The 15,502-nt window shown below is 42.7% G+C and overlaps 1 protein-coding gene across 1 annotated transcript in view; it reads right to left on the bottom strand.

Annotated features, from left to right (window-relative positions):
* The window catches only part of LOC311144202 (modulator of smoothened protein), a 34,433-nt gene that overhangs the window by 12,007 nt on the left and 6,924 nt on the right, over positions 1-15,502 (bottom strand). Inside the window, exon 2 of the mRNA XM_084180209.1 lies at positions 1,549-1,761. Coding sequence (XP_084036335.1) covers positions 1,549-1,761 — 213 coding nt within the window. The remainder of the gene's footprint in view (positions 1-1,548; positions 1,762-15,502) is intronic.

A 15,502-nucleotide genomic window follows, 5' to 3' on the forward strand; every position in this document is an offset into this window, starting at 1 on the left:
CTCTCTGATTCAGAGGGGTTGGGTTAAATGCGGAAGACACATTTCAGTTGAATGCATTCAGTTGTGCAACTGACTAGGTATCCCCCTTTCCCTGTTTCTTTAAAATGCATCTCTTTGTCTGAGAGAAGCCATCAGTGGTAGTCTGCACTGCAGTGAGAGAGAGTGGGAGAGAAAGTGATAGAATGTAAAAGCACAAGAGGGAGAGCGGCAGAGACAGAGAGGGAGAGTGTGAAAGCATGAGAGAGAGAGAGAGAGAGAGAGAGAGAGAGAGAGAGAGAGAGAGAGAGAGAGAGAGAGAGTGTCACTGAGGACCCGATACGGCCAACGGAACCCTGGATGATTGTGACTATTTCCTCCCTGTTGCCAGGGCAACCTCATCACTTGCCTCAGAGCGATGTGTGATTGTAAAACATTACTGAATAAAATCACATTTAGCACGTGACACAGATTTGCAATGAACACATTGACAACGCCTCTTTTTAGAGGGGTTGGAGGGAAATTGATTATTGGGTGATTCACGGGGTAAATACACCATAGAAATAGAATCATTCTTAATCTCTAAATACGACTAACAGATAATGACTGTGATGCACCAATTCCTTCACTTGTGGCTGTGTGCTAGTAAAACTCTGTATCTACGTGTGTGTGTGTATGTGTGTGTGTGTGTGTGTATGAGTGAGTGAGTGACTGAGTGAGAGAGAGGGAGGCTGTCTCTTCTCTTTGCTAAACAACCAATCAGAATATGAACACCTACACAGCCTTACGAAACAGCCCAGCTCAGCAGGGCTGCTGAATGTTGGGTTGGTATTGAGTTAAGAAGTGTCTCCTCTGAATTCCTGTCTAAAAAGAGGGGGATGAGTGTCGAAAGACAAAAGGAAGCGATTGAGTGGTACTCTATGACGCCCACACAGGTACCATAGAATGCACTTCTCAGTGGAAGAGCTGCAGGGAAGGGAAAGGGATGATCTGGAGGCATGGAGAATAGAGAAGACACACACAGCATACAAGCACACGCACACACACCGCCCACACAAAAGACGCAAACATCACACACATAGGTTCCATTGGTTTACCTGAATCAACTTCACCACTGAAATGTTAGACATGAATGCAAAGCTAAACCAATATTTTCACAGCCCCCCTTCTCCTTCTCCTCCCCTTTTCCTCTTCTCTCCCTCTACTCCTACCCCTCCTTTCGTGTAGGAGAGAGGGTACATCTGCTCGTAGACGGATGCACTGGTGTTGAGGGGAGTGTTATTCGAAGTAAATAATGTCATGAAAAAGAGGGGAGAGAGATTGGAGGGAGGAGTGGGGAGTGACAGAGAGAGACTCTGTCCCTAGGCCTACAGCTTGTTTGGTCAAGCTACTTAACAGGGTGATAGGGAGGGTGTTTTCTTAACGTTTGAGTGACCAAGTACAACTATTTAGTGGTCAAGTGTAGTGTGTGTCTGAGTAACGTCTATCAGTAAAGGTACACTCGGTTGAGCTCGGAAGTACACTCAACCGTCATTAAGGTACGGTCATTTCATGGTCACTAGAGTCCCTTACTCCCGGTGAAGGCGATCCAGCGGGCGTACTTGGTGGCCTCGCGGCGCCAGTGGGACGCCACCAGCAGACCGCAGGTCACCGTGAGGGAGATGATACCCAGGATGATGAAGAAGAGCGTGGTGACCCACTCGGGGGGTAGCCGCGGGGGGATACAGGTGCGGTCCCGTCCGTGGATGGTCTGGCACTGCCGCACCAGGCCTACCGTCAGGGCACCTAGAGAGAGAGAGAGAGAGAGAGAGAAGAGAGGAGAGAAGAGAGAGGAGAGAGAGAGCGAGAGAGAGGTGTTAGATCATGCACACATTTAAATACACACCAGCCACACTGTTAGGGCACATCCTTGTAGGGCTGTAAACAGTATTTTACTATATACAGTTATTGATGCATGGACCGGTTTGCATTTTAACTTTACATAACAGTATTTCAATGTTTGGTTTGTTAAATGTAATTTAAATGTAATAACTGAGTGATGAAACTCAAAAGCTTATGGTAATCGTCTGTTTTTACTGCCAGTACGAGACTGCTAACAGTTGAGAACTGCTAATTTGCTAGCAAGAGCTTCTGGTGCGCACGTGTACTTTTTTGACATGAATAGTGCCTGTGAGGCAGCACTGGAGCCAAAGGTGTGCAAATATACTTTTTTGCCATAAATCTTGCCTGTCCTCCCTTACACTGGCATACTGTTATGTTCAGCTGATAACGGTTTTCTTTCTGTCGTCTGGTGGTCAAACCAAGAGTGTTAAAACAGTCTGAGTCTGGACAACCCCTCCCTTTCTCTCTGCCTTTCTCTCATTTCCAGTTAATGTCACCTCTCCCAGCTCTTACTGACACCTACCCATGAGTCCCCTCTCTTTCCATTTACTTTAACCAGCATCCTCACCCACTGAGCACCTCCATGGATGTTGAAAAGTAGTTGAAATTTGGTTAGTCCAACCTGGCATTGATGTTAACGTCCACAGATGGACCGGACCAAATCTGAACCCATTGTAGATGTATGTTTCAAAAGTTTGGATAGCACATTACAGTATAGTGAGTAGAGCACAGTACAATACTGAGCAGGGGTTGGAACCGGTTCAGGTAACAGAACACAAAACCGGGAAATAACGAAATTCAGAACTGCGAAGGAAAGTTATTTTAAAAGCATAGGAACTGGTTAATAACGTTACTTTATGCTCCAGGCATTTTTTTCCAGTGCCACAAAAAAAACGCAACAAAGTGCCTATGCAAAGCATAAACTCAAACTTATTCCAGTGTCTGCCGGCCTGCCACCTGAAAATCATTGCCATTGAGTGTGCGTGTGTAGGCCCCTCCCCCTCTGAACCATAGTCTAGTAGCCTACTGACATTACAAGCGTGATTCAGAAATTAGGGAGATAGATTTTTAATTAGAGAAGAATGAATTAACCTTTTCAATGCTAGTTAAGGATACTCTAGTTATAACGTTTCACATTGGATTTATTATTTACAAAAAGGTAAGATGTGTTTTTATTTTCATTCTGGCGCCGCTCTGCGCACACACACAAGCTTGTTAGCTAGCTAGCTGGTCCAACGTTAAGCCAACTCTGAAGTTCAAAGACATTCAAAGTTCCTTCATAGAAGCCACTCCTCCGTAGGTATAGTTCTGTGGGCCTAATTCAGATAATGCATGTCATAACAAGATGCCCAGCGCTTCAAGCCAAGCCTCCTCCACCCTCTCTCGCTCTCTCCCCACCCGCAGAATTTAAGTCGCAAACTCATCTGTCCAATGCATGTAAATATTTTGCCTGCTCCACAGCAAGCTGCTCTATCCACACTGATTTGCAGAGGTTTAAAAAGGAACAGAAAGGAACAATATAAACCATTACTTTTTTTGGGTTCGAACCAGTTCAGAACTTTATTTTGCTGGTCGGATTGGAAAATAATTTGGGTTCCAACCTCTGGTACTGAGTACAGTACAGCACAGCACAGTACAGTGAGTAGAGCACAGTATAGTACAGTCCAATACAATAGTACAGTACAGTAAGTAAAAGTAGTGTATAGTACAGTAATATTGTACTGTACTCTACTGCACAGAACTCTACTCTGCTGTGCTGCGCTGTGATGTCCAAACTTGTAAAACATGAGGAGAATGACATTCATATCCATAACTATGCATTTCTGTGTAGTACAGATCAGGAACCCATGATGTATTTCCGTTACCGGGTGTAAATCCACTTCAATAACCAAAATAGATTTTTGTTAAACTCAAGATGCCATGGCTGACACCACATTCTTTCTTTGAATCTTAATGCTGCAATATGTAACTTCTTGGGCGACCCCCACCAAATTCATATAGAAATGTGAGTTATAGGTTGGTCATTTACATTGAAAACAAGTCTAAGAAGCGGTATATTTGTTCTGTGTGCGCTATTTCAATACTTCTTGTTCTTAAGTTTCATTTTTGTGTCTTTTACTTTCGGTTTTGTACACCAGCTTCAAACAGCTGAAAATACAATATTTTTGGTTATGGAAACGATACAGTTTTTCACAGCGGTTTAGATGGTACAATGATTCTCTACACTATACTTGCTTGTTTTGTCACAAACTGAAATTAGGCAAACTATTTGAATTTTAGCAACCAGGAAATGAAGGAGCGATTTCTGCATAGTGCATCGTTAATTCTGAGCATATATTTACCAGTTTTTGGAAAACGTGGTCGCATAAAAACCTGAGGGATATTTCACAGTAATTCTGTTACAAAAGTTTGCATCTGCACAGTTCTTACACTAAATTCGTTTTTGTACATTTATTTGTGGAAATTGTTAAAAGTAGTCCATGTGCATAGAGTTGTATTGTTTGTTACAGTGAGGGAAAAAAGTATTTGATCCCCTGCTGATTTTGTACGTTTGCCCACTGACAAAGAAATGATCAGTCTATAATTTTAATGGTAGGTTTATTTGAACAGTGAGAGACAGAATAACAAAAAAATCCAGAAAAACGCATGTCAAAAATGTTATAAATTGATTTGCATTTTAATGAGGGAAATAAGTATTTGACCCCCTCTCAATCAGAAAGATTTCTGGCTCCCAGGTGTCTTTTATACAGGTAACGAGCTGAGATTAGGAGCACACTCTTAAAGGGAGTGCTCCTAATCTCAGCTTGTTACCTGTATAAAAGACACCTGTCCACAGAAGCAATCAATCAATCAGATTCCAAACTCTCCACCATGGCCAAGACCAAAGAGCTCTCCAAGGATGTCAGGGATAAGATTGTAGACCTACACAAGGCTGGAATGGGCTACAATACCATCGCCAAGCAGCTTGGTGAGAAGGTGACAACACTTGGTGCGATTATTCGCAAATGGAAGAAACACAAAATAACTGTCAATCTCCCTCGGCCTGGGGCTCCATGCAAGATCTCACCTCGTGGAGTTGCAATGATCATGAGAACGGTGAGGAATCAGCCCAGAACTACACGGGAGGATTTTGTCAATGATCTCAAGGCAGCTGGGACCATAGTCACCAAGAAAACAATTGGTAACACACTACGCCGTGAAGGACTGAAATCCTGCAGCGCCCGCAAGATCCCCCTGCTCAAGAAAGCACAAATACAGGGCCGTCTGAAGTTTGCCAATGAACATCTGAATGATTCAGAGGAGAACTGGGTGAAAGTGTTGTGGTCAGATGAGATCAAAATGGAGCTCTTTGGCATCAACTCAACTCGCCGTGTTTGGAGGAGGAGGAATGCTGCCTATGACCCCAAGAACACCATCCCCACCGTCAAACATGGAGGTGGAAACATTATCCTAAGGGGGCAGGACAACTTCACCGCATCAAAGGGACGATGGACGGGGCCATGTACCGTCAAATCTTGGGTGAGAATCTCCTTCCCTCAGCCAGGGCATTGAAAATGGGTCGTGGATGGGTATTCCAGCATGACAATGACCCAAAACACACGGCCAAGGCAACAAAGGAGTGGCTCAAGAAGAAGCACATTAAGGTCCTGGAGTGGCCTAGCCAGTCTCCAGACCTTAATCCCATAGAAAATCTGTGGAGGGAGCTGAAGGTTCGAGTTGCCAAACGTCAGCCTCGAAACCTTAATGACTTGGAGAAAATCTGCAAAGAGGAGTGGAACAAAATCCCTCCTGAGATGTGTGCAAACCTGGTGGCCAACTACAAGAAACGTCTGACCTCTGTGATTGCCAACAAGGGTTTTGCCACCAAGTACTAAGTCATGTTTTGCAGAGGGGTCAAATACTTATTTCCCTCATTAAAATGCAAATCAATTTATAACATTTTTGACATGCGTTTTTCTTTGTTGTTATTCTGTCTCTCACTGTTCAAATAAACCTACCATTAAAATTATAGACTGATTATGTCTTTGTCAGTGGGAAAACGTACAAAATCAGCAGGGGATCAAATACTTTTTTCCCTCACTGTAACAAACAATACAACTCTATGCACATGGACTACTTTTAACAATTTCCACAAATAAATGTACAAAAACGAACTTTGAAAATCAATGGTTTTTGTTTGGCATACATTTTAAAGTGAATAAAACGTATTCAAATTGTAATTCCGTTACTGCGGAATTGCCCCTTTAATCTGTCTGTGACTCAATGCCTGCTAGGAGCTCCTCTCTGCAGCCTACAGGGTCCAATTATGTCAGAGGAGGCTGAGGCTGTTGCTCTGTCACACACACACACACGGACGCACATGAATGCAACCGATTTTAATAGTTATTCTCACACACAGGTGCACGTACACACAGCAACAATTATAAATAATTCTCCAATCGCAGGCACGCGCATACACTGCATCCGGATGTTTGTCTTGACACCTCAGCATTCCCTGTATAATGTGTCAGTTCATTAAGAAGCAGAGGCTGTGAAAAAGTCTAAAATGCTGCTAGCTATTGTGACAGCAATTTGCATCGCTACTATATCTTTCATCTCACTTCTCCCATCAGACATAGTACAGTATTTCTCCCTTTGATTTATCTACCAAACACACACACACACCTTCCTGTCCTCTCTTTTCCTACTTAACTTTCTCTCACTTCAAATTGAAGAGGTTTCTTTCTCTCCCCATCTCCAGTTGAAAGTTTCTTCCCTGATCTTGAAGTCAGTCAGTAAGTATGCACATCTGTTGGTCTGGAACACGGAGGAGAGGAGATAATATCTAGCCTATGGCGGAGAGTCTACTGGAGCCATCTATCACTGATCAGACACACACAGAGGATTTATAGCCTCTGGACTGAGCCATGATGACGCCTGCCAGAGATAGACTAGCTCATGAGCACACACATACACTTGTAAAGTCACGTAGGCCACTCACACACACACACACACACACACACACACACGATCTGATCAGACCACTGAGGAGAACCATAGGAGAGACACTAAATCAGTGTGTGTTCGTCTTCATTGGGATTTCTACCCGAGTAAGCAAAATGGTATCATATTATGCATGAAAGGTTTAGATGGTAGGCTCCTGTAGTCTTTTTTCATGAAAGGTGGGCTCGGTTATGAAGAGTGGGTTTTACTACCACCTTTACCTTCATCTTACCAGGTAGGCTATCGACAACACATTCTCTTTTACAACAACTTGGAAAGACATGGTGAAAAACATGTTTAAAACGTGTTGCAAGACATGATGGGAAAGATGTTTAAAACGATGATAAAATACATATTGGTGGTCCAACAGCGGAGATGCTGAAAGACAGATTGGCCTGGGAATCTCCTCTTGCACTGGGGCAGGGCGGGTCTCCTCTACTCTGGTATCCCACAGCGAGCCAAACAGTCCACTGGCCATCAGTCCAGAGGAAATCCTGTCCCCTTTATAACAGCAAGCAGGCCAGCATAACACAGCCTCTACAATAACAACCAAACACAGCCTCAACCCTTCCCTAACCACACGTACAAACACTATGTAGGCCTATGCTCCTCTGGTGGATAATGCTTTCATGTGCTAGATTCTAGAATCAACATATTCTAGATTCTAGAATCAACATATTCTAGAATCAACATATTCTAGATTCTAGAATCAACATATTCTAGATTCTAGAATCAACATATTCTAGATTCTAGAATCAACATATTCTAGATTCTAGAATCAACATATTCTAAATTCTAGAATCAACAAATTCTAGAATCAACATATTCTACAATTCTAAAAATTGTAAAATAGGCTACATCCAAGAATTACAACATTCTAGAAGGCCTTGCCTTGTGCAGTCTGCACTGGGGCCATATCTTGAGAACGTGTTCTTGTCAACCAGAAGAAGTCAGAACTACTCAGCCTTTAGAGTAAAGAAAGGAGGTGGTCAGAGCGAGGCAGACTAAAATGGCACCTGGAACGCACACTAGAGCCTATTTCTGAAGTGAAGTAGGCCATATATTCCTGCCTGGGTACTGTAACCTTGAACCTGTCTGAGGACGGGAAGTGTGTGTGTGAGTGTGTGGAACATTAGCGGGCTCTGATAGCACTAATAGTCTTGTTTTATGGCCATTTCCCCCTGGATCCTCCAGCCTCCTGCTGATTCACTAGCTCTCAGTGGAATTCCTGCCTTACAACAGGCAGGCACGTCAAGGCACACACACCACTGGACACGACACACACACACATGGCATGTAAAAACATGGTAATTCGACACAAATTACACAAACGTACACATACACACACACCCACCCGTGAGACTACACTACACATATGGATAAATAAACCTGGAATCTAAAATGAAAAGTGTGCGCAATGGAGCGACGCCTCATTTCCCCCCAGCACAGAGCAGAGTCGAGCAGAGCTGGCTCAGGCTGGTGAAGGGTACAGCAAGACTCACCACTGCTGCTGCTGCGTACAGAGACAGACATCCAGATACACACACTGAGCACAACAACCAGTAACACACACAGACGCTCTCTCACACACTGTCCCACACAGTCATACAGCCTCTTCATACATAGACTGACAGTCCCCACAAAAACATTATTAACCGATCTAATCTCCATGGATACCCCGTGTCTCTAGCTAACTGTCTCCAATGTGCCTCCCCTCTATTTGCTCTGTATTCACGTAGCTCAAATCGGTTTCTCTTCTCCTGTGTTCCCTCCCTGTGTGTTCACTCTTCCCTGTCATGTCTGTTTTCTCATCATCTTATGTTTCTCTCCGCCCCTCTCTGTGTCCCTGCATGTGTTCTATTGATCCCCGTCCCCTCCCTCTGTATTCTCTCCGTCCTGACGTCTCACTGTTTATCACAGCTTCTCTATATGTTTGTTCCTTCTTTCCCTCCATCCGTATTCACTCTTCTCTGAGTAAGATCACTGTTTCTCACCCCCTCCCTCTATCTCCATTTCTTTCTTTCTCTCTTTTCTTTTCATTAGATCTCTGCTTCTCGCCCAGTCTGTGTCTCAATGAGAGGAAATGAGGGCTGTGTGAGTTGGTCCTGATCATGGGAGAGCATGACAATGCTGTCATTAGTGTAGGTGCAGAGAGGTGTTAGCTACTGTTAGCCAGACAGCAGGCAGCACTGGAGGGATGAGTCAAGCAGGACGCCTCTAAACTCTGGTGGGTGGAAGTATGGAGGAGGAGGCGGCCGGCAGCCATTGCAGGTTGTAACAGCCTGGCCGTGTTTGTACTTACATCACAGGGCTGCAGGGGAAGGGATACTGTAGTGTTGACTGTCCCCAGACACAAAACGCAAGTAGACTACACACACCCACACACACAAATACAGTGGCTTGCGAAAGTATTCATCCCCCTTGGCATTTTTCCTATTTTGTTGCCTTACAACCTGGAATTAAAATGGATTTTTGGGGGTTTATATCATTTGATTTACACAACATGCCAACTACTTTGAAGATGCAAAATAGTTTTTATTGTGAAACAAACAATAAATAAGACAAGAAAACAGAAAACTTGAGCGTGCATAACTATTCACCCCCCCCCCAAAGTCAATACTTTGTAGAGCCACCTTTTGCAGCAATTACAGCTGCAAATCTCTTGGGGTATGTCTCTATAAGCTTGGCGCATCTTGACACTGGGATATTTGCCCATTCTTCAAGGCAAAACTGCTCCAGCTCGTTCAAGTTGGATGGGTTCCGCTGGTGTACAGCAAACTTTAAGTCATACCACAGATTCGCAATTGGATTGAGGTCTGGGCTTTGACTAGGCCATTCCAAGACATTTCAATGTCTCCCCTTAAACCACTCGAGTGTTGCTTTGGCAGTATGCTTAGGGTCATTGTCCTGCTGGAAGGTGAACCTCCGTCCCAGTCTCAAATCTCTGGAAGACTGAAACATTTCCCTGTATTTAGCGTCATCCATCATTCCTTCAATTCTGACCAGTTTCCCAGTTCCTGCCGATGAAAAACCTCCCCACAGCATGATGCTAGCACCACCATGCTTCACTGTGGGGATGGTGTTCTTGGGGTGATGAGAGGTGTTGGGTTTGCGCCAGACATAGCATTTTCCTTGATGTCCAAAAAGCTCAATTTTAGTCTCATCTGACCAGAGTACCTTCTTCCATATGTTTGGGGAGTCTCCCACATGCCTTTTGGCGAACACCAAATGTGTTTGCTTATTTTTTTTCACTCTTCCATAAAGCCCAGCTCTGTGGAGTGTACGTCTTAAAGTGGTCCTATGGACAGATACTCCAATCTCCGCTGTGGAGCTTTGCAGCTCCTTCAGGGTTATCTTTGGTGTCTTCGTTGCCTCTCTGATTAATGCCCTCCTTGCCTGGTCCGTGAGTGGCCCTCTCTTGGCAGGTTTGTTGTGGTGCCTTATTCTTTCAATTTTTTAATAATCGATTTAAATGGTGCTCCGTGGGATGTTCAAAGTTTCTGATATTTTTTTATAATCCAACCCTGATCTGTACTTCTCCACAACTTTGTCCCTGACCTGTTTGGAGAGCTCCTTGGTCTTCATGGTGCCGCTTGCTTGGTGGTGCCCCTTACTTAGTGGTGTTGCAGACTCTGGGGCCTTTCAGAACAGGTGTATATATACTGAGATCATGTGAAAGATCATGTGACACTTAGATTGCACACAGGTGGACTTTATTTAACTGATTATGTGACTTCTGAAAGTAATTGGTTGCATCGGATCTTATTTAGGGACTTCATAGCAAAGGGGGTGAATACACTTTTCCGTTATTTATGTTAGAGATTTTTTTTTAAACAAGTTATTCACCAATTTGGACTATTTTGTGTATGTCCATTACATGAAATCCAAATAAAAATCAATTTAAATTACAGGTTGTAATGCAACAAAATAGGAAAACGCCAAGGGGGATGAATACTATTGCAAGGCACTGTACATACTACATAGCTACACACACAGGTAAAGACACGCATACAAACATTCCAGAGACGTACAGTATACAAACAACACACACACTAACTGGTCTGCATATTCAATATCCGTACACAAACAAACACTACATACAGTCTATAAAAAGGTGGACTTCAAAAGGTAGGAAAACACATAGCCAAGGTCTGAAGTTAGTTACCACTGCATAAGTTTAGAAAAAACAACGTTTCCAGAAGACAAGTTTCTTCATATTTGTTCCATGACAAAAGGACAGACGCTTACATACACAGTTTTACTGAACACAACAACATAAAAGCACTTGTTAAAGGAGAGGGCAGGAAGCTGGTAGTATACTTTTCAACAGCCAAGCACTTCTCTCTCCCTCTAGTCCCTCATGCCCTGACCATGTACTAAAACAGGATGCCGCCCAGTCAGTGCAGACAAAGATGGTGGAGGAGTATTCTGCTCTCTGGTACAGCCGGTACAGAGAAACAGGTGATGTTATTGTGGCTGTTGATACTAGCATGGCCACCTCCAACTGGCTCGTTCAATCTCTCTGCACTCCCCTGCAACTCTTCCCTGGGCAGGGTGTTGAAAATGTGTTCTCAGTTAACGTATCTGGTAAAGTAAGGGTTAATGATAAAATATGAACTTGCTACATCACACATACAGTCTACAGTTTGTCCACTGTAACTGTGCTTGCTCTACTAAAACAAGGCTAACCAAGACAGTTATCCAAACCTTAGGTCCCAATAGCACGCAAGGAAGCAACAGGGATGCTTTGGCTATACAACGACGAGGCAAATTTAAGAGCTATTTCCAGATGTACGCTTTTAAATATCACATTTTAAACAACAACAAAAACAATTTCCTCAATTATTCCTCGGCGCAAAGGTTGTTTCATTCAACTATCAGAACAGAACATTTTCACAGCAGTGGGAGGGCTTGGCACCGCTTGCTGGCTTTGCAATTTAGAAGTAGAGCAGAAATCACTCTAAAAACAGCCACCGACATGACCTATCGCTGAGAGAGACAATCAGCCCTCCATGTAAACACACCGATGAATAGAACAGAAGAGGGAGAGAGAAAGAGACAGATAAATCATTTTCTCCCTTCACAGCTGTAACACACATACTGTACACACAAACACAGAATTTATACACGCCATGACGGCCTTGCTGGCTGTTTTCTCTTTTCTGAAAATGTCACGACTATCACCTCGTGGTCTTCTTCTATGGTGGACTTTGTTCTCTCTCATAGCTCACGTCAAAGCTTCTCCTCCACTGTGTTTTCAGGGTGATGTTGTGCCACTCGGTTCTAGGCATGGATCTGTGGAATGGCAGTGTTAATCCAATGTCTTTATGCCTCTTAGAATCTCTGAGCAGCGTGAAAATACAGAGAGAATCTGAAAAATGTTCAAATCTGTTGTCTTATCAATATGTGTTGTGTGTGTTCGTATCACCAATAGTAGCGCTCGACTCTTGCTATGAAAAAAGGACTTGGGCAGGAGTATACAGTAAACTGTTTCACGTAAGTGTCACTAATATCCCTTTCACATAGGATTTACAGTGTAATTTTACATGTAATTTTTTTTGCAATGTTTATATGACCCCCTTTCAAACATGCCCATTTTTACCACATTCTTGCCGGCATAAGCCTTTTACATGTATATATCCCTAGCGCATGCCGGCACAGGTGACGAGTGGGAGTAGGGGTGTGCAGATGTTTGTGGGTGTCTATTTTAATAAAATTCCTGTCATCTAACAAAAAAGTTATATTTTGAAACAGAAGATAGCCCTATTTGGTAAAAGAACAAGTCAAACAAATGTCCATCATTACTTTAAGACATGAAGGTCAGTCAATACGGAACATTTCAAGAACTGAACGTTTCTTCAAGTGCAGTCGCAAAAACCATCAAGCGCTATGATGAAACTGGCTCTCATGAGGACCGCCACAGGAATGGAAGACCCAGAGTTACCTCTGCTGCAGAGGATAAGTTCATTAGAGTTACCAGCCTCAGAAATTGCAGCCCAAATAAATGCTTCACAGAGTTCATGTAACATACACATCTCAACATCAACTGTTCAGAGGAGACTGTGTGAATCAGGCCTTCATGGTCGAATTGCTGCAAAGAAACCACTACTAAAGGCCACCAATAAGAAGAAGAGACTTGCTTAGGCCAAGAAACACGAGCAGTGGACATTAGACCGGTGGAAATGTGTCCTTTGGTCTGGAGTCCAAATTTGAGATTTTTGGTTCCAACCGCCGTGTCTTTGTGAGAAGCGGTGTGGGTGAACGGATGATCTCCGCATGTGTATTTCCCACCGTAAAGCATGAAGGAGGAGGTGTTATGGTGTGGGGGTGCTTTGCTGGTGACACTGTCTGTGATTTATTTAGTATTCAAGGCACACATAACTAGCATGGCTACCACAGCATTCTGCAACGATACGCCTCCCATCTGGTTTGGGCTTAGTGGGACTATCATTTGTTTTTCAACAGGACAATGACCCAACACACCTCCAGGCTGTGTAACGGCTATTTTACCAAGAAGGCGAGTGATGGAGTGCTGCATCAGATGACCTGGCCTCCACATACTACATGATTCCATACGTGTTATGTTATAGTTTTGATGTCTTCACTATTATTCTACAATGTAGAAAATAGTATAAATAAAGAAAAACCCTTGAATCAGTAGGTGTTCTAAAACTTTTAACCGGTAGTGTAAGTATTCACACCCCTGAGTCAATACATGTTAGAATCAACTTTGGCAGCGATTACAGCTGAGAGTCTTTCTGGGTAAGTCTATAAGAGCTTTGCACACCTGGATTGCATAATATTTCCACATTCTTTTTAAAATTCTTCAAGCTCTGTCAAGTTGGTTGTTGATCATTGCTAGACAGTCATTTTCAAGTCTTGTCATAGATTTAAGCCGATTTAATTCAAAACTGTAACTCAGCCACTCAGGAACATTAAATGTCATCTTGGTAAGCAACTCCAGTGTATATTTGGCCTTGTGTTTTAAGTTATTGTCCTGCTGAAAGGTGAATTTGTCTCCCAGTGCCTGTTGGAAAGCAGACAACCAGGTTTTACTTTAGGATTTTGCCTATGCTTAGCTCTATTCCGTTTATTTTTATCCCCAAAAAATCCCTAGTTTTTGACAATGAAAAGCACACCCATAACATGATGCAGTCACCGCCATGCTTGAAAATATGAAGTGACGTGTTGGATTTGTCCCAAACATAACACTTTGTATTCAGGACATTAAGTTAATTTCTTTGCCACATTTTTGGCAGTTTAACTTTAGTGCCTAGTTGCAAACAGGATGCATGTTTTGGAATATTTGTATTCTGTACAGGCTACCTTCTTTTCACTCTGTCATTTAGGTTAGTATTGTGGAGTTACTACAATGTTGTTAATCCATCCTCAGGTTTCTCTTATCACAGCCATTAAACTCTGTAACAGTTTTAAAGTCACCATTGGCCTCATGGTAAATTCCCTGAAAGGTTTGGGTGTAAGTGACTGGGTGTATTGATATACCATCCAAAGTGTAATTCATAACTTCACCATGCTCAAAGGGATATTCAATGTCTGCTTTTTTTTTTTTTTTTACCCATCTACTAATCAGTGTCCTAACCTCACTGGTCTTTGTGGATGAATCTGTGTTTAAAATTCACTGCTCGACTGAGGGATCTTACAGATAATTGTATGTGTGGGGTACAGAGATTAGGTAGTCATTCAAAAATCATGTTAAACACTATTATTGCACACAGAGTCCATGCAATTTATGTGACTCATGCACATTTTCACTCCTGAACTTATTTAGGCTTGCCATAACAAAGGGGTTGAATACATAAAGACTCAAGACATTTCATTTTTTATTAATTTGTCCATTTCTAAAAACATAATTCCACTTTGACATTATGGAGTATGGTATGTAGGCCAGTGACACAAAATCTCAATTTAATCTATTTTAAATTCAGGCTGTAACACAAAATGTGGAAAAAGTCAACCGGTGTGAAAACTTTCTCTAGGCCCTGTATGTGCTTTAGAAAACCTTAGAATCTGCTCTTTCCGAACATGTAAAGAAATACAAAATCTGACCTGGATGAACCGCTGTAGGATGATTTGAAAAGAAACTATATAATTTTATGCACCCTTTCTTTTTTTCCTACCCTGACTCTGCTTTGTTAGGGAGCAGGCGTAGGCTGTTACATTTCAAGTATCTTCATCATGATACCGATATAAAAATAATAGCAATCTATATTTTCAAAAGCATACGCAAACAGAGATTCAGATAAATAATGTCCCCACGCTTGTTTCAAAGCAGCGCGATGGCGCTGTCCCAATCAAAACGGTGCTGAAATTATAATCTAGTTGACCACGCTTTTTGTCTTGGATAGAAATGTATAGAAGAAGACACAATATGCTTACTGCATGAAATGATAGTCCTATGTATTTCTGACAGCTGGAAGGCGAAGCGAGGATCTCATAATTAAGTCTAGTTGTAGGATAACATGGTGAGAGATGGCATATCGCATTTGCTAATCAGTCAAGAAAACAAAATAACACCAAACATTGAACCGTGACCCTTTTTAATCTCATTGTCTCTCCCTGTGTGTGCGTCTATTTTCATTCAGATGGTGACAGAGACACTCTGAAGACAACAGGATCTGCAGGAGGGCAGAGGGCTGCGGGC

The sequence above is a fragment of the Coregonus lavaretus genome, assembly GCF_964263955.1.
Source record: "Coregonus lavaretus genome assembly, chromosome: 2".
Classification (NCBI taxonomy): domain Eukaryota; kingdom Metazoa; phylum Chordata; class Actinopteri; order Salmoniformes; family Salmonidae; genus Coregonus; species Coregonus lavaretus.